Below are 23,402 nucleotides of genomic sequence, written 5' to 3'. Positions count from 1 at the left end.
AAAATTGGTAAAAGTTTTACCTATTTATTTATAAAGATTATGAATTCCTGATCTTGAAATGAACAAAAATGCAATATTATTAAAATAGTTTAGTCAAAATATATTAAACAAATAATAAAAAATGTAATACATATTTTGTTGTCAGAAATAATTTGTGTTATCGCCCCTGGTAGTCCTTAACCTCCATACCTTTCCATAATGACAATTCATCAACAATGTAGCCACACATTCCCACGCATCCTCCAGTTTTATAGAAACCTAATCCATCTTGTTTCTTTTTCGTGTATTTGTGTAAATGCATTAATTAAAAAATAAGTGGAAATCTGGGTGGACAGAGGACAGTGGACCTTAATTGGACTTGGCGAAGCGCTTTAGCTGCCGCAGCCGATAAATATCGTGGGTGGGCGGCACAGCGGTCTGAAGATCGTCGTCACTGTCGTCGCCACCGGGCAGTAAACGTCTCCGGCGCGGTGGAATGGCCGTAACACTATGCTGCACACCCGTATACGTACTTGTGTCCACGATCCAGTGCACAGACTTGGCCAAATCAAAGATCTTCGGTGACAACTCGTTGTCTCCGTTCGGTTGCGGTGCAGCTGGAGGTGGAGAATATAGAAGTGAGTACAAACAAAACGGTTACAAAGCAAAAACTCACAGTCGGGCAGATTGAGGCGCATGAAGATGTCGAAGAGCAGCTCCACGCTGACGAAGGGTCCGCGGAAGGAGTTCGGTGGAGGCAGGGTGGCGCACAAAGCGGCCAGAGCTGGCGGTTGCGGAAAGACACCGCCGGCGAGTGGATGGGCACCGGGATGAGCACATGGGCGCGGCTTGAACGGAATCATCTGCGAGAAGTCCGGACGCGGCAGGGGTTGCGTCGCCTCGCTATCCGCCTCTGCCTCTCCGTTGTTTTGGCTTTGAACTCCACCACCTACCTTGTTTAGGATGATGCCCACATTCTGAAAGGAAATTATAGAGCATTTAGATAGGACATCACATATAAAAAGGCACCTTTGAAAGACGCATGCACACTGATTCAAAATAAAAAACCACCCTACGTCTGGTTTTCTGCAGCGTAGTAAAGAACACATTTCCGACGCTGTAAGTATGCATATACATTCTGATAAGTATAACCTAACGAATCCATATAGGTTTGTCTATTGAGTTGAGATAAAAAAACAGGCTTAGGGGAACATGATAAATTTTTTTAAAAGAAAGAAATCTTTTTAAACTAAATTTGATTAATTTTTGTTAACTTGTCACCAATTGATATGTATTTAATTTAGCTGTGGCTTAAAAAACCATAAAACTTAACTTAAAGAGGCGAATAAAAAAAAAGAACAGAAACAAGAAGCTAATGACGCCAATGTCTATAGGCAAATTACTTATAGAAAAGCATAATGTATCATAACTAAATTCAATTAAAGTACATATTTGATCTCTAGATAATTACTGTCTTTTTGACAGCATTTCGAATTTGTTTAAAATTATTATTAAACTAGCTCATTCTCGCTCACATTCACAATTTAGAAGATTCTTGCTCTTTCTTTTTCGAGATAGGAGAGAGTTTTTAATGTAACTGTGAAGAGTGTTATTATTTGATAAGATACGAATAAAGTAATTTAATATTGTTTATAACTGTGAATAATATTTGAAAATAATTTTTTTTTTCTGTGTATGTAAAAATATTTTGTTGCAGAAAATATCAAAAAGTTCAGTTTCTCGTCAAATAACTTGTCATTTTGTTCTTTAAGAAAGTTGTGTCTCAACATTCTTTGGTGTTTGTTCAATAAAACGAATAGTATTTTAAAATATACAGGACAACGCACCTCGGCATATCCTATTGACTTGAGCTCGGTGCTGGTGCAGGGGTAGAGGTCCAGAAACTTGTAGCGGTCCACCAACTGGGCAGTCTCCTTGCCCTCGTACTCTTTGAGCTTTAGTAAAAAGTGATTTCACATAAGTAAACAATTTCTTTAAAGCCCTGATAGGATAATTTAAGTACACACGTTCTCGAAGATGGCACTGCGGCGACGTTCCACCTTGACGATGCTGGACAGATCTCCAATGTTGGACTCGAACTCGAGGAAGCGATTCCAAACCTCAACGCTCTTATGCGGCGACAGACCGCCGGAGCTAAGAACGCGCTCGAACAGGACGCGCGTGTTGTTATCCTCGTTCAAATGCGACAGGTAGTCAATGTAGCACATCACGTACTCTGGACTGCCGCCAAATCGCTTCAGACCCAGTTCGAAGATGCGGAACGCGATTTCCTTGTCCTTGGAGCAATAATACTCCATCAGCGCAGCGGCAACGAAGATGTGGTAACGCGAGCGAACGTCCTCGCGTGCCTTCTTAAAGATGCCACGAGCTGACTTGATGCCCTCAGCACGGCGGGCGAACTTCATGTACTGAACATAGACCTGTAGTATTTCAAGTTAATATTTAACGATGCTTGTTCATTTAGTTTTGATATCAGTGTGTTCCTACCAATGTGGGATCAATGTCCGGCAACTGTAGCAGCTTGTTATACATGGAGTGCACCTTCTCGTACTTCAATCGTCCCTCCTCGAAGTCCGCATAAGCGAAATACAGCAACGCATTCCGGTTCAGCACGCCGTTGATGGAGCGTTCCAATATATTGGCACACTCATCCGCAAAGATCTTTGCCGCCTGGACGTCCTGCAATGTATGGATAAGCAATTAGCAGGGGAATACACAAAAATCGACTTAGTTAAAGAGAGTAAAACACGTGCGGCCTGGCCAAGGGCAATGGAGCAAGCGGCGCTGCAACAGGTCACCGCGTGCTCCTTTACCCGAGGGGCGGCACTTCTCAGCGAACAAGAGACTATGTTTGATTTCGTTTTTGATCTTGACTTTCGCCCACCACCGGGCAATGGCCAAAATCCAGTCTATTTGCTTGACTACATGAGCGCAGAGAACGAAGGAGGTGGTTGCAACACTGGTACGCACGCCTTTCTCGGTGAGCACGCGTGCACTGGTGTCCAGGAATTGGGAGGCCTGGTGCCACACGGCCGGATGGTGGGTGAGCACCAGCAGGCACTGCTCCGTGGCGAACATGACGCGACGAGTGACCAGGGCCGTGTCTTCGGTGCGCAGCGGATTGGACTTCTCGTACGTGATGAAGCGCTTCCACAGCTCCACCTGCTTCACCTCCTCCTTGGTGAGTGTGGGCGGAACAGCGGGCAGATTGCGATTGAGGCCCTTTGTGTGGTATTCCAGCTCCTTAGCCACGCGGCGGGCGTTCATGTAGTCCCTGGTAAAAAGTGGGTCTTTAGACAGATACTTCTACTAGAGCTGTATAGAAAACTTACTTAGATCGCTCCAAGCTCATCTTCTCAGATATGATCGGGTTGATATTTTGCTCAAATGCGATGTAGTCCTTCCACAACTGCTCAATGCCTACGATGGGTGTAACCACCGCCTTTTGGTAGACGCGGCGCACGGCGGTAATCTTCTGGTTCTCAGCATAATTGCCAACAGCTTCAACGCCGCGCAGAAAGTAAATATAATCCTGCCAGATGCTGAACGAGTGCAGATCCATGCCGATCTTCTCCAGGGCGAAATCATAAGCCTGAGCCATTTTTTCTCTGAAAAGGGAGATTGGTTTAACATCTTACAAAAACAAACATAAATCGAAGGAAGGAAAAATTGGTTTTCGGATGATAATTTCGATTTGTTATGTTGCCCTGATTTTTTGCAAATAAGCAATATTATTGAATTTCTGATCCTGATCCTGTCCTTATCTTTTTTACAGTATAGTAAGAGGCATTTTAAATTGAACTCAATTCTGTGATATCTATGTGTCCAATCTGTGGGATTTTCAATCTTGATCTGCGTACACACTGAATAAATTAATAAACGGAAACCTCATACACTTATACTTAACGAAACTAATTTAAAACCCAATTGACTGAAAAACGCGATTTCTAGTAGTTCAGCTACTCACTTGTGTGTGCTAAGACCCGACTTGGTTTCCTTGACGTAGGTGAGGTAGAGCTTCCAGAGGTCGATGTTCAGGATCTTGACCAGGCACCGCTGGAAGAGTTTCTCCACGCGCTCGTAGTACCGGCTGCGCATCTCCATTTCGATGTAGAGCTTCCAGTAGCGGGCGGTGGTGGGGAACACGTTAACCAGCGATTCGTACAGGCTGCGCACCTCGTGGATCGGACGCGTTTGGGCCTCGCGGATCATAACGCTCCAAGATTCGATGTCATAGGGACGCAGCTCCACCACTTGTTGGGCCCGCACTAACCGCTCCATGCCCCATTCCTGGTGGTGATTAGGTACGTGTTAGTATTGCCCATTTAACGATATAGTCCCACTTACTATGTCGATTTTAATTAGGTCCCTGGCCGACGACATTGTTGTTGCTTCCGGTCTGCACTGTTGTTGTTGTTTTCTCCCGACGTTTTGCCGGCGTTTTTTGCCGCCCTTCCTGCTGTCCTGGTCGCTCCTTCTTTGGCCTGGACCGATTCTTATCTGTCGGCGGACTAATCGCTGGCAATAATCGCTGGGAAATCACTCGGGGCCACGCTTAAAAACAGCTCAATTGATAAATTATTATTTCTCAATGGAGCTTCGATACCGACAACGATTATCCGGCTGAAAACTGGCATCGATGGTGCTATCGATAGTATCGCCGGTTGTGTTACGGCATGCCATTTTGATGATATGGAAGAATGTACCCTTTTCTATTATTCCCATTAAGTTACAATTTCGAATTATATAATCAAAATTGTATTTTATTTTTTCTTTCAAATGAAACGTAATAATTTTTGTTTTTTCTGTGGGAATATCCCAAACATTTGAGCGATAGTAAAATTGTAGACAATCGATAAGGACACTTTTCAGCTTAACTGAAAACTACGATAGTTTAACTGATAACAGGAACCCGGGATGTCTTAAGCATTCAAATAACAAAATATAATGATAAATTCGAATACCGCATTCAAATATGTGGGCGTATGCTATGCAAAAATATTATTTAACATAATTTGCGTTAAATTATTAATATTTATATATAAACAATGCGATACCGAATATTTGGCTACAAAGTCTGCAAGTAGAATTTCTATGGAAGAGGTAGCAAACAAATGACTAAAAGTGCATCACAATAAAATATGTGAGGGAATACCCCGAATAACTTGAATGGTATTAATCAGTGTAAGTTGTGATGGATGCATTATTTATCGGTATATTTCAGTGTCGTCCTACGGCCACACTGGCTGTGAGTCGAAAAAAAGAAGAAAAAAACGTTACAATCAAACGAAACGAAACGCATTTACCAGCCGTAAGATAGTTCGGGAAAAATTCGCAAAAAAAGACTAAAACGAGAGTGTTTAATCAGCAATAAAATAAATTGCCAAAAATAAAGTGAGAGTAAAAGGAACAAGTGCAAGCGGAGTTGCTCGGCCACGCACACAAGCGTATTGAATTCCAGGAGAGCGACACGCACACACAGGTGCAGAGGCAGGAGCGACGACCAGCTGTTGTTGGATGGCATAGCGGTACATTTGGGGTAAGTAATCGCAATCAATACGCTCTATTTTGCTTGTTTCTCTTTCTTTGGCTTTCTGTTGAATCAATTATTCAATGGCAAAACTGTAGGTCCTTCCTAATCCTGTTGCCGCTTGGCTCTCTCCCTCTCTCTATGCTTCTTCTTGTTGATCCGCTGACGGTTTATTGACCGACAAGACAAGTGAAAAAGAAAAGCGTACGTGCGGTGAGCCACTCTCCCTTTCCCACTAACCTTGCGCGTGTGTGTTTGTGTGTGATAAGGCGCAATAAGTGTGTCACACAGACGCGCTTTTGTGTTTCAAAGTGGAGCACACATTGTATGTGTGTGTATCCCTTTCACACGAACACTCACTAATGCTAATGCATTGCCTGGCTTCTAATTGTGCATGGTTTAAAACTCATATTTAAGTGACATTTTACCTTTATTTTACCTTCTTTCTCCTGCCCCAGTGGTATTGCCTACTGTCGAGCGCTGCACACTCACTTTCGCCGCCCTTTTCTTTTGCTTTTCTGCTGGCGCCTCTTTCGCCGCAAATAAACACGCGCTAATTATTCGTATCGTCAACTTTTCCTCACACAAACACACGTGCAAAAGCGCAGGAGATTAGTGTGAGACTGTCGCAGGAAAAAACTGGGTAACTTAGCCCATTACTGCCCACATATTTTTTTGGGGTCCGCGGAAAGGTTTAAAAATCCCTGATAATATAATAATAATATTAAAATGTAATATTAATCTCTAAAATAGGTTCGATTAGCTTTGGTTTTGTAATTTTTACTAAACCCTGCATGCCATTAAATCTGTCTATACATATTATATATGTCTATATATTATTCATACGAATTAAAAGTCAAGTCAGCTAATATTAGGAAGAAAATAAAACAGCTAATGTAGCTCATCCATCTAGTGCCTCAAATATGTACTTACATATGTACATACTTTACCTCTAGGCTTACAATCAAAGTAGACAGATGATTTTGTTTAATTTGGTTACTAAAAAATAACTTAATATATTTAGAAATAAAATATTATATTTAATGAATTTCTATATATATTTAGTTATTTTTTAGTGAGTTAATGTTTGGAAATCAAACTATGGTTTTTCAAAAGATATTGTATACTGTAGATTCGCGGATAGGGGCTCGTGTTATATGTATATGGGACACTTTCTTCTTAGCAAATCTCCAAGGAAAAAGTTGTATCTTCTAGTGCTAAAGAAATCGAGACTTTGGCTTATGCGAACTCTATTGTAATCGGTAGCATCCTTTTCGCTATTTTCCTGTGAAATTGCTGTTTGAAGTATGTTTGTAGTGTTTTATTTCGGTTTCCATAAGTTTCGATCAAACTTCTCACGTACAAAACCGAAAGTGTATCTCTATGTAAATTGGTAAAAATCTTTTTAAGACCAACATTAAATTTCTAATAAACTACAGTTTGGTCACAAACATATTTTCTCGTTTAAAGTGTTCTGTAAAAACATTTGTTGTACTTTACTCCGATAAAATGAGAGACAGCGGTGGTTGTGTTGATTTAGCTGTTTTCGATTGATTGATGGCAAATCGCCGCAAACAAGCACAAAACCCATACATGCAGGGAATGGGTTTTGCAGACGCATTAATTTCACTCAAAATGGTGGGCGATTGTCAGTTTTCCTCGTTTGCAGGCCCTTTTATCACCCTATTCCATTGCGGATTGCATGATGGCTTGTAATCAAAAATTGAAATTAATCAATCAATCGTATTTTGGTTGCATTATCGATTCCAAATCATACTTTATTAGAACCTCTGACCCAAATCGAATTCGAATCCAGATTCTTGTTTCGTGGAAAATATACATTATAGCGATTGTAATTGCATGATAGAAATATATAGATATATGTGTGTACCTGGCCTTTTTTTTTAAACAAAATTTACCAAAAGCAAGAAATTAAAGTTAATTTAGGCAAGCCAAAGTTTAAATACCCTTGAACAATCGGATAATTATATATACATATGTACATAGTTTTTTCGGGTTCAATAACTTTAAAATGCATATGTTACTCGTAAAGTATATTTTCTTGAGAAGTATGTAACAGGTAGAAGGAACCATTTTTTATTAGGTTGATTTATTCCTGATCAGGATCACTAGCCGACTCGATCTAGCCATGTCCATCAGTCTTTCCGTGTGAACGTTGAGATCTACGAAACTTTATGAGCAAAAGACTTAAAATTAAGATTCTTGATTCTTGTTATGCCTACACACCGCAAATTTGTTTCGAAACTATAACGCTCATTTTAATGCCCAAAATCGTCAAACTCTGTAAGGACATTTTAGTTGATAGTTATTTGTATAAGTTTATTTGTTCTATATCTATCAATACACCAAAACACACCAAATTTTTCAAATCGAAGCCTTGTTTTAGGAGTTATTGAGAAAATAAGTTCAATATAGTTATTAGCTTCAGCTCTAACCGATAAAAATATCTTAACGTTAGATGGCGCCACATTATCGCCAATAGAATTACAAGTGGCGTCATCTGTTAGTGGGTAATTGTTTTGAAATTAGGCAACAGATATTTCGTGGCTCTCGACTTCTTTTTGTTTTTCTTTTAAGTTTCCAATCATTCCTATGACAGCTATTTGAATTCACGGACTCCAGGATTCATAAAGTTTCAAGATCTAAATTACCTTTTCTATTTTATCAAATATAAGTCGAACACTCACAAAAAATAAAGCTATGTGAGCCATACAGCTGCACTGAAATATATAGCCAATTGACTTAAAATGATCCATCACCCAAGCAATATGTCTGCCATTTCTGATAAACATTTACTGCATTAATAAAGGCCATTTATTATACATTCTCTTTGATCGTATAACTGTCATATATAGAACTGATATCCCCTGACATTTCCGTGAATTCGCAAGGGTGCAATTATATCTTGTTCCATATACGATATTTGCTGATGTAAGTTTCATTTTTTGTTTGTTTTTTTTTTACCTAAGCTGAATTGGATAAAAAGCCAACCCTATCAATATGTAGGTACATCTATCAAAATAATAATTACGGGGCGTGGTCGATGGGAGGGTGTCGACGACTTGTGCAGGAACTCTGGGTTATAGGCCCCAGACTGTATACCCTCTAGACCTATCCCACAATTTTTTCTAACGTTTCTCGACATTGTTTGCCCTGTGTCGCATTTTATCGTTGTTTATCGTGAGTCGAAATATGCAAATTGGACCGAATTGCCTGGTCGCAGGGGTGTGGGCACAAAAGATGTTCCAGTTACAATGGTTAACGACATGAATGCTACTAATTTTTCTATTGAGAGAGGGCCACCCACGCCAACCCACTCATCCTAAGCGGCCTTGATTGGTTGGGTGTGGGTGTGGGTGTTGGTGTTGTTTGTGGAACGGGTTAGCTGATGTGCAAGTAGCTGGGATCCTTTCGTTTCGCTTCATTATACCCTAATGTGAAGCATTACCATTGGTTCACAGGTTGCAATGTACAGTACTCAAGTGCTAATGTATTTTTGATGAGACTCATTAAATGAAATACATTTTAAGAAAGCCACCCATACTACGCCCTTTGTAATAGACCACAGTACAAGCTTCACTTAAATACCTTAAGATGTACAAGTAGGGTATCAATGGCTTCGCTCCAACAACCAAACAATACAACGTCTCCTTTCTGTCCCGATTCCAATGCGATGTCGAACAAACGACAACAAATCGCGACCTGACGTGATAACAAATAACCGCAAACCGTTGTTGCCAACAGAATTTGTATTGTTCGGTTGTTCAATAAATGTACATAATTTGAAGCACCCATCGGTGGCCAACTCGGATGCGCCATTCCCCCTTTCCTCGTTCATCATATCCCAATAACAATGGGCGCTGAGGAGGAGCCATCAATGTCAACCCGTGTAGTTCGCTTCGTTGCCTCCGACGGGCAAGTTGGACAGGAGCGAGTTAGCCGGCCTATTGTCCCTTTGTGCCCGGCTGTCCAATTCCCCGGATCCCTCAGGCATGTGCTCATCCGTTGGCCTGGTCGTCGAGGGCATTCCGCTGGGCAGTGGTCGCCAGTTTAGCCCCAGGTTGACCATGAAAAAGGAATACAATACCAGGTGCTTTCGTCCGGAGCGCTATCGTCACGAGGTGGCCAATCACTATAGGGATTACAAGCTGCAGCAGCATCTGCAGCAGCACCAGCTGGGATCTGGATCGGGATCCTTGGGACATCGTCGGCACAGGAAGAGAAGGCGTCAGTTCTTTGAGCGCACAGCGGAGGTATCTCGAGTGTCCGCCTCATTAGCGTCGGGATATGCGCAGTTCCGCGATGTGTGGCCAATCCATGTGCACTACTTTCCCAGGTGGGTGGTGCTGGTGGTGGTGATAGTGGTGGTGGTGGTGGTGTGGTGTGGTTCGTGGGTGGCAATTTACGCTCATATAGTGGGGCTCTTTGACAGTAACTGCCATAAATATAGGTTGGGTTCCAGCTGGGTAACAGCTCGTTGTCGTGGCATTTCCGACGCATCTCGGCAGCTCGAGTTACCTGGACGTGGCCTTCTCCACTCTGACGTCAGTGGTTTAGGTGGTTTCTGGTTGGATCCAACCGCACGGCCGCATCCTTGCAGGTGGCTTTCGGTTTCAACACCCTTAAGCCAACGTCACTCAACTGTTATTTAAATCGGAATTAATTAATTTCAATTTTCTATTGCATTACACAGAAAGCTCTTCTGCAGTCTTTCTAGTGAAAGTAAGAGTTCAGGGGAGAATTATATTAAAAAACTTAAAGCAAGGCATGGTTATACTTAAATAAGTGCTTAAGCCGAATAAAAGAAGAAGTATTAAAATATCTTTAACCCTCGACTGATATTAAAGGTCAAATTTGCTTAAACGCGGTTATAAAACTAAGAAATCTACCTCTATTATAAATGTTCAGCATTTATGAAAAGTATTACCTGTACTGATACTGATGCGAAATTCTTGTCAATAAATCTTATCCTAATGATTGAATAGTGACACCTCCACATTCATCTAACATAACCGACGAAATACTAACAAAATACAAACAAAAGGGAGGAAATCATTAACCCCAGCTTGGGAAAGCCACTCATCAAACCAACGACTGATATACAACCCCAAATTATGCTTGAGATAGTCAGCTAGACAAAATCATCTGCTTGATTTTGTGTACCCAAAAAATTAAAGCGCTATCTTTGGTAAGAAAACAAACAAACGGGGAGAAGGTGAACGCCAGTTTTCCCTTAAGGAGCGGTGGTTGGGTTTTTAATTATATTACGACCGTACGGGTGGGGTTCCGAGTACGGGTACACGGGTTTGGGTATGGGTTCCGGGTACCGGGTTACAGGTTACGGGAATGGGCTGAGGTTCGCTTGTTTGCTCGCTTGTTTGTCGTACGTGTTTGCATTTGCCATTGTAATTAATGTTTTGTTTGGTTCCATTCTATTTTCTGCCCATGATGTGCATAACCTTCCCCCGACTAATTGGTGCTTCCACTAATTACAGATCCGACGATACTACGTATGCCGCCCGTGGCCGACGGACAGTGTGCTCCGGTGAGCCGCCCGACGACACATACAACGACGCAGTGCGTCGCATAAGGAGCGCCCACAGCTGCGAGCAGCTGCGTCACCTGGTCCAACGGATCCCATGGCGGAGCACCAACTGCAGCGCCGGCAGCAGTGATGACCAGTTGCCGGTGGCCCCCGCGCACGGAAGCCAAACCAGCGACAGCGGCCGTGTCCGTGTCAATTATAAGCTAAATATTAATAAGTGCCCCCCCGCGAAAGCGGAAAGCCCACAACAGCAGCCGCCAATAGACTTCTACGGCTATTTGCAACTGGCCAGCGGCTATTACGAGCGGGGGTTGCAGGCGAACATCAAGTACCTGCAATCGATTGGCCAGCGCCAGCGGCGGCGTAATGCAATAAGGCCGGCACCGGGCTTATTCTTGGACGCAGTGCAGCGTGGCGAGAGTCCGGTGCGAAAGCTGACCGGGCGACTGGTGACGCTGCTCAAGAGTCTGCGACGCAAGGCGGCCAAGGAGGAGGTGGGCGACCCCGGCATCTGGGTGAACATCAGATCGGTCAAGCGAGGGGAGCAGGAGCAGGAAAAGGAGGAGGACTCGAACTCGGACTCGGGCTTGAACTTGAACTCAAACTCAGAGGAGGAGGGAAGAGAGGAGCCAAGAGAAGGGTCGGCTAGCATGCGTGATTATTATGCCCCAGGCTATACAACCACGGAATCAGGAGGAGCCACAGGAGCATCAGCCTCATCCAGAGCCACATTCGCCTCATCAGCGGGCGGAGCTGCTGTAGCCCAAGCCACATCCACAGCCGCCGATCAACGACGTCTCTACGAGATCATAGACAATCTGAGCCACCTGAGCATCGGGGATACCGGCGGCAGTAGTAGTAGTAGTAGTAGTGGTGTTGGTCGCAGGCAACAACTGACGCTGACGCTGCCCCAGATCACGCTCACCGACTGTACCGCTCAACAGGTGGCGCTGTACAGCGCCAGCTTCGACATTGTCACACTGCAGATACCCAACGAAGCCAGACCACCGAACCTCAATCTGAGAGCCACGTAGAATCAATATATAGGGGAACAATCGACAATTGAATCGAATAGAACCGCATTAAATCGAATCGAAATAACTGAAAGCGATAGCGAAACCTCGAACAGAACGGAACAGATCCCAAAGGCGCGCGCACGTCAGCGGAAATCGTTTATATGCTAAGTACAAAAAACCAAAAACAAAAAAAAAACATAATATAAAAACTGAAAACAAATAGCAAAATAGCGAAGCTCGCGCTCTCGAACAATGGTTGTTGTTGTTGCCGCTGTCGACGTCGTTGAAAACAGCAGCAGCAGCAGCGGGAGCGGTGACTGTAGCGGTATCGTAAGCGGTACCGCTGAGCTTCCAGCATTTGGCGGCAGTACACAAGCAACGGCGGTCAATAACAATCATACTGATAAGAATACTACTACAACAACAACGACGACTGGGCAGGTGACACTGGAGGAGGTGGGGGACGAGGAGGCGGAGGGGGAGAAGCAATTGCATCATCCAAAGGATACTCAGAAGGATAATCATCAGCAGCAGCAGCAGCAGCAGCACGAGTCGGAGAACAACAATTGCAGTAGCAGCAACAGCAGCAACATTGCCAACAACAACATGACGGACGCGGCCAAAGGAACCGCGCCGACGACCACATCCACGACAGGATCGGAGGCGGCCATGCCCACCAAGAGCGCCGTCAGCCAGCGGAACGTGGACATCAAGATCGAGAAGACCAGCAACATGGAGGCGGCCACACAGCAGCTGACCAAGAAGGTTCTCAAACTGGATCTGGGCGGCAAGAGCATCGACGAGTACTCCCTCAAGTCGCCTAAGTCACCCATCGCTGGTCAGTATACCCCTTATTGGTGTAGCACGGCATTGTTTTTGCAAACAATCGCAGGGACATTTCGATTTTATGAGGTTCAAAAATACAAAAATTCAATTTAAACTTTAGAGGAGCTGCAAACGATTTTCTAGATTTTAAAGTTGGTTACCTCATTATTTTCCTTTTATTTATTATTTATTTTTCCTGACAAAACTTCTGGCCAGTCGTATATATTTATTTCAGAAATATCTATACCATAAACACGGTATTAGAAATATAAATTTCAAGAAGCGTTCATGCTATTCAAAACAAATAAATGTTTGCTGTCGCAAAGCGGAGTAGTTCAAATAATTAATAGAACAAACTATAAATGCATACAAATCACTAGACTAAAATGAATAATAATGGCGTTTTTCTAACTGTCTTGTTAACGCAAAATAATAAGTATTAAAAATTAAAAAGTAATTTACTTTAGACCTTCAGCTAATTAAAATGAATACCGGAATCGGTCTACATATCATTGAGCTTATTGAGAAGGCGCCTCAATTGGCTGGCAAATTCCATTACTGTTTTCATCGAGCTTAATTAGTTTGGCCTGGAAAACACAGCAGACAGTGCGTTTCGGCACGTTAGCAACTTTAGCAAGTTTTAATTTTAACATTGGAATATATGTACCAGAAACGAAGTCAGATTTACCGAGTCAGATAAGCGGGGAAAAAGTGTTGATTGTATGCAAATGAATCGTTGTTATTTTTTATTTTTATTTCAGGAAACTCATCGATTATTTAAACTCATAAACACTTTATGTATTATCTTTTTCCTTATGAATTTTCAAAGAGGTTTGTTTATTTATTATTGTTTGTAATATAAAACTTAAACAACAAAGCATGGTGGTTTATGAAATCATCTGATTTTACACAATAATGGAATGAAAATTCTTCAGGATAAAAGTTTACTCATTGGAAAAAAAAATTCAAGTCTATGGAATATGTGAGTCAATCCGAATGATTCAGAAAAGTTGTTGAACTCCCAAGTGATTATAAGTCACTCTTATCAAACTTTAAAATTTAAAGGGAATTCTGTATCCAATTTAATGCCGGTCTGAACATAATGTGAACACACTTGTTCTAAATAATTTTGTTTGTTTTTGATTTTACTGTAGCCACATTCCGGATTTTGATATTTTATGGTTTTGTGACTAATATAACGATAATCAACGAATTTTTTTAAAGATTATGACACATTCAATTTTCAACATCATTTATTGAATTGTAGATAATTGTGAGATAGATAAGACAAATTGTATAGTATTTATGTCTATATTGTACCTTGCATTTTAGACCAAAAAGAGTTCTCTACCTTCAAAAACAATACATTGAAAATGGCTTGTACCAAAGGGAACTGAAGTATATGGGGTTTAATATTCTGTTAAATTCTACAGATTTTAGAGTAAAGAATAATTAGGCATTCAAAACTTGATTGGGAAAGTTTTGTGTACTGGATCTTTTATTCATGGGAAACTTAAAGCTGAAACTTCGTAGGTGAAAGTTTGTTTTAAAGTTTGACCTCAACCCCTCCCTTAAAAAATATATATTATATAAACCTTATGGTACACAAATTTTTGTATAAAAGACCCAATATTTGGTCTCAACAAGTTTAAATCGAAAATTTAGTTTAGATATCAATAGCACCCAATAAAAAGTTAAGGAAATCTTGCCATTAAAAAAATAAATTATGCCACACTTATTTAGTTGGGGGTTAGGTCATAGGTGAATCTTGTATTAAACTTTGCTTAAAAACTATTGACCCTCATTTATATTTAACAAAAGACCTGACTTTCTTTCTTTAAAAGTATGTTTGTTCATTTTTGATTTAGGTGCACTTTTATGTACAATTGTTTATTAGATGTATCCGGTATTCCTCTTATATAAATAAATAAAAATGCTTTAAGAACTCAGTCCGTAAACACTGCAAAATTCTCGTAATAAAAATTAGATTTCTATGTTTTCCACGTTTAGTTTATCAGTTTCCTCGAATTTCCCTCTCTCTACGTGGGAACTTATCAGGAAAGACAGGGCAATTGCTCTTGGCCTCTTTTTTGTTTATTCATTAGCTCGTTTTCATAAGCGTTTTATGTTTGCGCCAACAATCTGACCTTATTGTCAGATTAATCCTCCTCAGGGCGCGTTCATTATCGCGTTTATTATTATTAATTCGATTGCGAGTCGTTTTCTGTTTTGCCGTTTACGGCTCGCCGTATTCTGAATTCTGTGTTCTGTACTCAATTTGCATTCGCAGCACGTTTGCCGCATCAAACATCGCTGACGTCATCGGTGGACGTGGAGGACCGGAAGACATTACGAGAGGCCTTATACCAGGGTATATTCCATCGCCACCGCCGCACCATCTTCGCCGTGGGCAGCTTCCTGCGGATGCTGCGCAGCCGCAACTCGCAATACAACACGATACGCAGCTCGTCGGAGGGCGAGGACATCGATGAGGTTAGATAAGACCCAAAAATATGATCCCCATGTATGATCCCACGCCCATTCCGCACATCTCCATCAGCAGCTGCAGAAGCAACAACAGCAGGAGCTGGAGCAGTCGCATGAACACCTCCAGCCGCCTGGCCAAGAAGTAACGACCACATCCACGACACCACCATCCGGACAGCAGCGAGCATTGGATTCGATTTAGATGGCCTTGCTGCTTGAGTTGAATTTTGGATTTATTTATTAGCCCATACGACGTTCGCGTATTATAAAATGCTATTTTACGATTTACGATTATTGTTAAACATCGTGCAACCATGAGACTAGCCACCCGTTGTGTTAGCATGTAGTGAGCCATATTAGTTCCGTAACTAGTACTATTGTTGGCGGACAGTGACCTGACTCCATACCAAAACCCACATCTGCAGAGTACTGACGACATTCCCGAGGATCCGCTGCTTCATCTCGTTCATTCTTTGAGCAGATCGCCTTATCTTAACTGCGACCCACTTAAGCTTAACTAAACTGATAACTAAATGTGAACCCAAGCTGAACTTGAAACTCTTACTTACGTACATGCTATGTATAAAAAACCAACTTAATTGTATTAAACTCGCATTGTTTCAGCGCCCAGCTCTCAGTATATAGGTGAAAAACTAACCCAGTTCGCTTCATCTGTCCGTCTGTTTGAGTCACTGATATTTAGCTACCAAAATCAAGTTAATCCGATTAGTCATTTACCATTTTTTAATTAGTTAAGTTCGATTAATATCATTTTCGTAGTAGCCGGTGCATGTTAGAAGTGCAATACAAATTATTATACATTTTGAATAAAGCATATTTTGTTCTTAATATAATATCACTAATCAAAATGGTTAATTTGTCTATAGAAGTAGTGCAATGTATAAACTTAAAATTAAAACAAATCATTGATCCAAATTAAAGTTTGAACTTATAATATTCCGCATAAATAGTGTTTAGAAGTTCAGTATAATAATATAGATTTAAAAAGGTTTCAAAAATAAATTTCATAAAATTTCTTAATTTGTATACCCTTGTAGAGGGTATTATAATTTCAGTCAAAAGTTTTTATAATATGATTTTGCTCTGTCTTAATTTCACCTAAAAACTAATGTTAATTGGCATTGTGCTATTAAATATTTCGCATCAGAGTTCTTAATTAATTATTAATAGTTTATTGTTAAAATCACACAAACACTTACAGGGTTTCAAAGCTAAAGTACTTTAGGTTTTTTTTTAATATGGTGTGATTTTATTTATATCTGTGCTTAAAATTTTCTTATAGTCTTTTAGGTAAAATAATTTGCATAACGTAAGAGCTAAACCTTTTCTAAACTGCCTTCAATAAAAATCAGAGTGCTGGGTAACCAAATAGTCGAGCGATAATCGACTATAGTTTTTTACTGATTCTTCAGTTTATTCCATTCCGTTTTTTTTTGTATGTCATTGAAAATTCGTTGGCATTCGTATTTCATTGCAAAGGGAACAAAACTTATAAAGCCGCACGTCGAAAAAATGTTTTTTAAACGATGAACAAGTTGATATATTGCGCCTAGACCTAATATATATATGTAGCTACTATATACGATATATAAACCCATATATACTGATATATTTGAATGTATATGGCCTAGTTATAGAACATACACGATTGTTGTTGTCCCCATAAACATATTATGTGTAATTAACTTTGATTTGCGATCCCACAACCAGAAACACACATTTAATAATTAGTGTAAACATATATTTTAGAGCATTTTTTTTGTTCATGGTACCTTACGTATAGAGCTAGAACTAATTGCATAGTTAGTGGTTTAAGATGACATTTTGTACAGGACAAAGACAATGGAAATCGTTTCATGACACAAAAGACAACCGATATTTGCTAAACTGTACCGTAACCATACCATTTTGTAGTTCACTTCTTATTACACCCCACTTACTCCCAATACTATTATTTACCCGATTTGATTTCTATTGGAAGAACAATAAAACCTAAACAAATGCTAATTACTGCTTGCCGTTTTTTCTTTGTGATTGATCATCAGAGATTACTTTTGATCTCTCGTTCCTTTCAGTTCCTCAAGCGACGTGGTTCAAAGCTCCGGCGATTTCCGCACCTCTTCGATCGCTGATTCCGAAATGTACGAGCTATTTAATCGTTTATAGTTTGGTGTGCTGTCAGCCGAGTCTGGGCCAAAATGAGGTGAAGTTAAGGACCGGAGTCCAGGGCTGCGGCAAGGATAAAGGTGCTGGCCAATTGCCACCCAGGCTGGCTAGAAAATCCTGGAAAGGGTGCAAAAAAATATATTACAAAAGTCCTTGGTAATGATGATTTCGAAGAGGAATATAGAGCCATCGATATCAAGGAATGACTTCTTCTAAGTTCTATGGAAAACACCAATATACTAAATTTAAGAAAAGGCTTCTTTTTAGGTGTATGAAATATGAAAGTCATCAGTAATTCCGTAATTTGTGTATTTACAAATATTTATCAATTGGAGTTTTTATAATTATTTTTACCTTATCACTAAGCGTTGAATTACCGGAAAAATCATAATTTAAACCGCTAATTTGAATACCATTTTGATTCGATTTTATTCTAAGATTCATATTCAAAACATATTGTTAGACAAATTTGTTAAATACCCTTTTTGACTTCGTTGCAAGAAATTGGCATGCATAGAATAAGGCGTACTTTTGATTTAGCTATTACTCGACTTATTCGGTAAAAAAAAATTGATGTTAAGTCGCTGACATAAATAAAATGGACATATGTATGTACGAGTGTGTACAACATATGTCCCCTTTTTACTTTGTACTAGCTGTTTTTAGCGTTCGATAGCCCACGGTGGCCATCACCATTGGATAATTGGATTATTCTTACAATTCGTTTTAAAATATAAGCCACGAGCTCTTCAGCTGGTCACAATACAATGTGTTATTCAAGTCTATAAGCCAACTTGTAAGCCAAGCTTACAACGAACCACGGGTTTTTTGGTATTAACTACACATCGATTATTGCTTTAAAATAGCATTGGGAATAATGCAAACATTCGGCACCATGGATACCCATAATTTTTACTCGCGAGTTCTTAAAGTCCAAATGTTTAGTATATTTTGTGGATCAAAAATTATAATTTGAAGTTATTTTAATGAAATCGCTCTAGGCTGGGGTCCATCGAATAAAGTATGGGAATAATTTCGTTGGTTTACTTACCTGTGGTGGGGGAGCGGCCACCACATACGTGTCTTCATCGACGGCCTTTTGGATCAAGGCCCGCAGGTTGGCCACCTCCCTCAGGTTTTGCGGGGTGACCACCACCTTGGCCTGTGAGTTGGGCGCCAACGGAGGTCCCATCAAGTGCTTTGGCGTCACTATCTGACGGCGATACTTTATCACAGGTCTGGCTGAAGCCGAAACGAAAAGCCACAAGATCGTCAACTGCCAGCGCATGGTGATAGCCATCAAATGAATGCTGTAACAGTGGAGTTCCAGCAAGCCAGAGCATTACCGATGTCAGCACTTTTCGCCTGACCTTATGGTGCTTCAACAACACAAGACGTTTTCATTTGAGAATTTATTTTTGTTTCGACAGTGAACACGCAAAACCGTGTTCCGTATAAGACTTTTTACATATCTCTAGCCCAAGGTTTGGGTTATAAAACGCATTACATTATATTAGGTCTGCAGGTAAGCTTAAAGAAATGAACATACTAAACGAAAATAAGAACACATATGCGATCTAGGGATTGGCTACTTCAGCGGGCGCATCCTGCGGCTCATCCTTGATATGCACATCGTCGTCCTCCTGGTCCTCCTTGCTGTTCTCGTGCAGCAGCACATACTCGCGCGAACTGAAGCCGAACTTGATCACGTCCTTCTCCATCAGCTCGTAGTACTTCCTGCCATCGATCTTCTTGTTGTTCAGGAACGTGCCATTGGCCGACTCCAGATCAATGAGGTAGAGCCGCACGCGTTTGCCATTACTACCATCCTCCCGCTCGAAGGGCACCAGTCGATACTGCAGGGCCGCATGCTGCTTGGAGCAACTGGGATGGTCCACTGCCAAATCGACCACCTTGCGATCGCGTCCCACCAGGAAGCAACTCTGCCGATGGATGTGCAGCGTGGGCAGCGCCGTTTCGCCCTTGAACGGGTACAATCTCCAGCGGCGCTTGGGTTTTCGGGCCTCTGGCGGCTCTGAGTATTTCACCACCACGCCGTTCACTTTGTTGGTGTCCTCGGTGAGGGCGCCACTTAGTCCGAAGTTGGGCTTCTCCTTGTCCACCGGTTCCTCCTCCTCGGGCGGCGCCTTGTCGTCGCCCTGTTTTCCCCAGTCGTACTGCTCGTCCTCATTCCTGTTCCGATTGTCGCGACGCTGGTTTCGCTGTCGTCCCTGGCCAAAGTCGCGACCTCCGCGGTGGGTGCGATCGCGGGGACTTTGACTGCGGCTGGAAAAGGGACAAAATGTGGCTTAATTGGAATTACCAGTATTGTTGGACTTCACTGAAACCTAACTGAAATTAATAGTTGTATTAAACTGATATACTAATGCTTCAATCTAGTGCTACCAACAACGAATTAATCTTAAAATTCAGTTAGTGAGAAGTCAAAGTAAGAATATGAAATACTTGCGCACTATTATTATTATTATTAAAACTCAACTTTTCTTATAGTTTATACAGATTCGAAGGGTATACAGGTTAAAATTGAGTTTTCTTTGTATTTAATTAATTGCCTAATTTTATCTAAAAAGTAGTCACATTCGTTAACGCGCGATCTCGACGTTCTAAAAGACATAAATGGTTGGATCTACCTGTACATGTACCTTATGCTCTACAGTTAACGGCGGTGATGATGCTAATTCATGTTTGGGTGTTGCAATATCCTAGTAGTAACCGAATAATTTAAAAGTATATACAATATATACATAGGTTTCAAGACAGATGCCCGTTTCTTATTCTCATGGTAAGCTAAAAGGTTTTAAAGTAAGAAAACGTATGGAACTTGGCAGTTTAAGACATACTTTTGGTTTACCATAAGAATAAGAAAAACTGGCTTAAGGTGTAGAAATAAGCTGGGTATTTCTGTGGGGTGACCTACCGAACTGGCCTCCTTTCTGGCGACCTCCGCTGGCGATCCCGCTCCCGATCCTTGCGCTCGCTGCTCCGAGACCGCTGGCGTTGTCCTGGAGATCGCTGTCTCTGTCCTGGAGATCGCTGACGGCGCTCCTTGCCGCGCTGCATTTGATTGTCCCGCTCACGATCTCGATTCCGTTCCCTGTCCCGGTCTCCGCGATCCCTGTCCCGCTCCCTCTCCCGTTCCCTGTCCCTCTCCCGCTCGCCGCGATCCCTGGAGCGGCTGCGGCTGTGCCGGCGCTGCCTCGTGCTATTACGATGGGAGCCGCTGTGCTCTGGACTGTCCCACTTGGAGCGCTGCTCTTGCACCTCCTCCGAGGGCTTCGCTGGCAGTTTGGAGCGCTTTTCCGTGGCCTCTGGGGAGTCTCGGGGTTTCCTGCCGGGCCTCGACTTCTTTCTGCCGGGCGAGAGGCTGCTGTGAGTGGATTTCTTGCTTCCGGAGGAGGAGTCCGACGAACTGGATGAATCTCGGGCAGCCTTTCGCTTGGTTTTCTTTGATTTCGATGAATTGCGTTCGCTGATTTTGGTGTCCTCCTCGTCGCCGCTGGAGGATTGCGGTTCCTGATCTCGCTCCCGGCTGCGTCGCTTGCCCATTTTCGGATAAAACACGTTGGCTTTACCGAAATCAATGGGGAAATCAAATATTAAAAAATGCCTTTATTTTTTATACCGTCAGCTGTTAAAACAGTGTGACCAGGTTGTGCCAAATTACCAGCTAGATACTAAAAAATTATAGCGTCCGTCAAGACAGCGTCAGTAATTATGAAGCCCTCAAACTAGGATAAATGTCCATTTTTTATTTGTTAATTTCCTCGCTGTTATGGCATTTTTTCAATACTTTTTTTTGTATAAGCTTTCAGAGTGTGGATCATTTTTCAGCGATTTTCAAATAAACTGATTAAAATTTGTATGATTTACCCTTGAAGAATCGTCCTTAAGTGTGGGGAGCCTGTTTTTCAAATGCCTCCCTCAAAGATTTCAAAGCTCTTATAATTATGACAAAATAAATTTTTAACGTGATCATCTATTCTCAACATATCTGCATTATCATTTTTGTACAGCCCCCGAGTTTCGAGTACCGCCGCTACCTTGACGCACATCGTTCTTTTACATTTATAAAAAATACTACATTTTATAATAGTACTTCGCGTTAGGCGGTCAGCAATTGGGCGTCTCTGACTGGCCGCAGCTGGTCACACAGGCAAAAAGCCGTGCGAAAATCGAGCGAAATTCCAGCGAATTCCGGTGGCCATGCCAGGATAATTGCCATTTAATCCTCCGGACCGCCATGCTGTTGTGCGGCCTGCAGCAGCGTTCGTAATAAGCAGCTGTTGCAGTTGCAGTTGCCCAACCCACAAGAAGTGCGAGACAGCGTCCTTTTTGCGAAATCCAGCACCTGGATAGCCACGATGACACCCTTCGATGACTTTGTCTATCTGATCAATCATGTGCTGCTGGGCGAGGAGCCGGTAAGTCGGCTATATGCCGCCGATCCCCACCAGACATTGATTTTTGCCCTTGTCCAGACCATCGAGGACTTCATACTGCTCGTGGGCACACTGGTGGCGTTCATAGCCTTCATCCTGTGGTGCTGCTTTCCTATTCAACCGAAGGTGCGTTACGCCAGGGGATGTGGATGTGCTGAAATCTGTATAACTTGTATTTCCCTCCGCAGGAGCCTGGTCCCCATCGCCAGTTCACGTGCAAGATCATCCAGAATCCCATTAAGGCATTCGACGCTTCCACCAGTACCGATGATGCACCCAATCCGGGAAGTGGCTCCGGAACCGGAACCGCCACCGGACCCGGCAACTCCACATCCAACCCAACGCAGTACAATGGCAGCAGTGGCAGTGCCAGTGGAAGCTACAGCAAGAACGGCACCGTGGCCATGCACAACTACTACGTTAAGAATGGACACCATTGCTGCACCTAAGGATGATCAACTGTCCATGTCCGAGGCTGGACAGGATGTTATGTTACACACAACGCCTTTAGTTGCCACTTTCGGAGCACAGCCATCCGTATGCAGAGGGCATATCGATTGAGATTTGTGCCAATTGGTTCGACAGGTTGTTAGGTGGCGGCTAAAAGCTGCCAGTTCGCATTCGCAGGCACATTTGAATTGTAATTGCTCAGACTGATTTGTTTATGGAACATGAGAAGGATGAGGACGATGATGAGGAGGTGGATGTGGCGGAGGTGGGACAGGTGGCAGGGTCAAGGCCGCACGCACACAGCAGCCCCTGGCAAGTTTCTAAAACTTCCTTGATATCTATATATGTTGTGTGCATTTGTTGACATACCAAATGTAGTGTGCGTATTTGTGTAAAGAAAATGAAACTGGGTATGAAAACCAAGCAACTAACTCTAAGTATTTATTTGTGTAAACGATTCGCTTAGCCCCAGAGAAACTCAAGACATTTGCCAACACATTGTGTGCAAACAAAAAACAAAAGCCCTTAAAGTATCTATCAATTATGTTCAGTCGGGGTGGAGGATTAAAGACTCCCCCATATACCTATATATATATATATATCTTTAAGATACATTATGTACACACCCAGATACACACCATTAATTAGCATAGGTATTAGCCCTCGAATCGCTTTTGATTTCTACATATTTGATGTGTATTACGGTGTATTGATCTCATTTGATGACTTATTTATTTGTGATGTAACTTCAAGATAATTCCCATACTTTCCAATGCGAATGGTTTGTAAACCCCTCTAAGAAGCAAATGAAACTAAAACCTAACGACAACCCGACACCCGAGTGTTACCCTTGTATTACTATTCTGTTTTCGGGGTCCAAT

General features: G+C 42.0%; 6 protein-coding genes across 8 annotated transcripts; 3 read left to right on the top strand and 3 right to left on the bottom strand.

Moving 5' to 3' along the window:
* Window positions 1–266: 266 nt before the first annotated feature.
* On the bottom strand, window positions 267–4,623 carry LOC108043837 (protein suppressor of forked). The gene is made up of 9 exons (XM_017122649.2): window positions 4,348–4,623; window positions 3,968–4,290; window positions 3,333–3,608; window positions 2,971–3,274; window positions 2,488–2,679; window positions 2,007–2,420; window positions 1,827–1,934; window positions 656–956; window positions 267–596 (listed from the first exon to the last, which is right to left on the bottom strand). Exons 1-9 carry the CDS (start codon window positions 4,381–4,383, stop codon window positions 349–351), a joined length of 2,202 nt encoding a protein of 733 aa, XP_016978138.1. The 5' UTR covers window positions 4,384–4,623; the 3' UTR covers window positions 267–348.
* A 4,905-nt stretch (window positions 4,624–9,528) lies between these two features.
* Window positions 9,529–12,130, top strand: LOC108043836. The gene is made up of 2 exons (XM_017122647.2): window positions 9,529–9,887; window positions 11,047–12,130. The coding sequence occupies exons 1-2, from the start codon at window positions 9,544–9,546 to the stop codon at window positions 12,128–12,130; spliced, it is 1,428 nt and encodes a 475-aa protein (XP_016978136.2). The 5' UTR covers window positions 9,529–9,543.
* A 227-nt stretch (window positions 12,131–12,357) lies between these two features.
* LOC108043835 (probable basic-leucine zipper transcription factor D) lies at window positions 12,358–18,263 on the top strand. Of its 3 annotated transcripts, none has more exons than XM_044461454.1 (3): window positions 12,358–12,950; window positions 15,228–15,430; window positions 17,521–18,263. In XM_044461454.1, the coding sequence occupies exons 1-3, from the start codon at window positions 12,365–12,367 to the stop codon at window positions 17,575–17,577; spliced, it is 846 nt and encodes a 281-aa protein (XP_044317389.1). In that variant the 5' UTR covers window positions 12,358–12,364; the 3' UTR covers window positions 17,578–18,263. The 3 variants fall into 3 exon arrangements, with proteins under 3 accessions (XP_044317389.1, XP_044317388.1, XP_044317387.1); XM_044461453.1 differs by lacking the exon at window positions 17,521–18,263 and adding an exon at window positions 15,501–17,452; XM_044461452.1 differs by lacking the exon at window positions 17,521–18,263 and adding an exon at window positions 15,498–17,452.
* A 111-nt stretch (window positions 18,264–18,374) lies between these two features.
* Window positions 18,375–18,931, bottom strand: LOC108048528. The gene has a single exon (XM_017129262.2). It carries the CDS (start codon window positions 18,909–18,911, stop codon window positions 18,609–18,611), a length of 303 nt encoding a protein of 100 aa, XP_016984751.2. The 5' UTR covers window positions 18,912–18,931; the 3' UTR covers window positions 18,375–18,608.
* Window positions 18,932–19,008: 77 nt separating this feature from the next.
* Window positions 19,009–21,302, bottom strand: LOC108048527 (FHA domain-containing protein DDL). Its single transcript, XM_017129261.2, has 2 exons — window positions 20,550–21,302; window positions 19,009–19,897 (listed from the first exon to the last, which is right to left on the bottom strand). The coding sequence occupies exons 1-2, from the start codon at window positions 21,176–21,178 to the stop codon at window positions 19,189–19,191; spliced, it is 1,338 nt and encodes a 445-aa protein (XP_016984750.2). The 5' UTR covers window positions 21,179–21,302; the 3' UTR covers window positions 19,009–19,188.
* Window positions 21,303–21,749: 447 nt separating this feature from the next.
* Window positions 21,750–23,355, top strand: LOC108048530. Its single transcript, XM_017129269.2, has 3 exons — window positions 21,750–22,053; window positions 22,111–22,197; window positions 22,260–23,355. Exons 1-3 carry the CDS (start codon window positions 21,994–21,996, stop codon window positions 22,518–22,520), a joined length of 408 nt encoding a protein of 135 aa, XP_016984758.1. The 5' UTR covers window positions 21,750–21,993; the 3' UTR covers window positions 22,521–23,355.
* Window positions 23,356–23,402: the final 47 nt, after the last annotated feature.

The sequence above is a fragment of the Drosophila rhopaloa genome, unplaced genomic scaffold, assembly GCF_018152115.1.
Source record: "Drosophila rhopaloa isolate 14029-0021.01 unplaced genomic scaffold, ASM1815211v1 contig_3, whole genome shotgun sequence".
NCBI classification, from domain to species: domain Eukaryota; kingdom Metazoa; phylum Arthropoda; class Insecta; order Diptera; family Drosophilidae; genus Drosophila; species Drosophila rhopaloa.
The sequence above is the reverse complement of the archived record's forward strand: the minus strand, read 5'-3'. Positions and strand labels throughout refer to the sequence as shown.

Coding starts and splice junctions, on each gene's coding strand:
- LOC108048528 (XM_017129262.2), bottom strand. CDS start 18,911: ATGGCTATCACCATGCGCTGGCAGTTGACGATCTTGTGGCTTTTCGTT.
- LOC108048530 (XM_017129269.2), top strand. CDS start 21,994: ATGACACCCTTCGATGACTTTGTCTATCTGATCAATCATGTGCTGCTG. Junction 22,054..22,110: donor TGCTGCTGGGCGAGGAGCCG/GTAAGTCGGCTA, acceptor GCCCTTGTCCAG/ACCATCGAGGACTTCATACT. Junction 22,198..22,259: donor GCTTTCCTATTCAACCGAAG/GTGCGTTACGCC, acceptor TTCCCTCCGCAG/GAGCCTGGTCCCCATCGCCA.
- LOC108043836 (XM_017122647.2), top strand. CDS start 9,544: ATGTGCTCATCCGTTGGCCTGGTCGTCGAGGGCATTCCGCTGGGCAGT. Junction 9,888..11,046: donor CATGTGCACTACTTTCCCAG/GTGGGTGGTGCT, acceptor CACTAATTACAG/ATCCGACGATACTACGTATG.
- LOC108048527 (XM_017129261.2), bottom strand. CDS start 21,178: ATGGGCAAGCGACGCAGCCGGGAGCGAGATCAGGAACCGCAATCCTCC. Junction 19,898..20,549: donor CCAGAAAGGAGGCCAGTTCG/GTAGGTCACCCC, acceptor TCCCTTTTCCAG/CCGCAGTCAAAGTCCCCGCG.
- LOC108043835 (XM_044461452.1), top strand. CDS start 12,365: ATGGTTGTTGTTGTTGCCGCTGTCGACGTCGTTGAAAACAGCAGCAGC. Junction 12,951..15,227: donor GCCTAAGTCACCCATCGCTG/GTCAGTATACCC, acceptor TTGCATTCGCAG/CACGTTTGCCGCATCAAACA. Junction 15,431..15,497: donor AGGGCGAGGACATCGATGAG/GTTAGATAAGAC, acceptor CATCTCCATCAG/CAGCTGCAGAAGCAACAACA.
- LOC108043837 (XM_017122649.2), bottom strand. CDS start 4,383: ATGTCGTCGGCCAGGGACCTAATTAAAATCGACATA. Junction 3,609..3,967: donor TCGGGTCTTAGCACACACAA/GTGAGTAGCTGA, acceptor CTCCCTTTTCAG/AGAAAAAATGGCTCAGGCTT. Junction 1,935..2,006: donor GCAGTGCCATCTTCGAGAAC/GTGTGTACTTAA, acceptor TTTTTACTAAAG/CTCAAAGAGTACGAGGGCAA.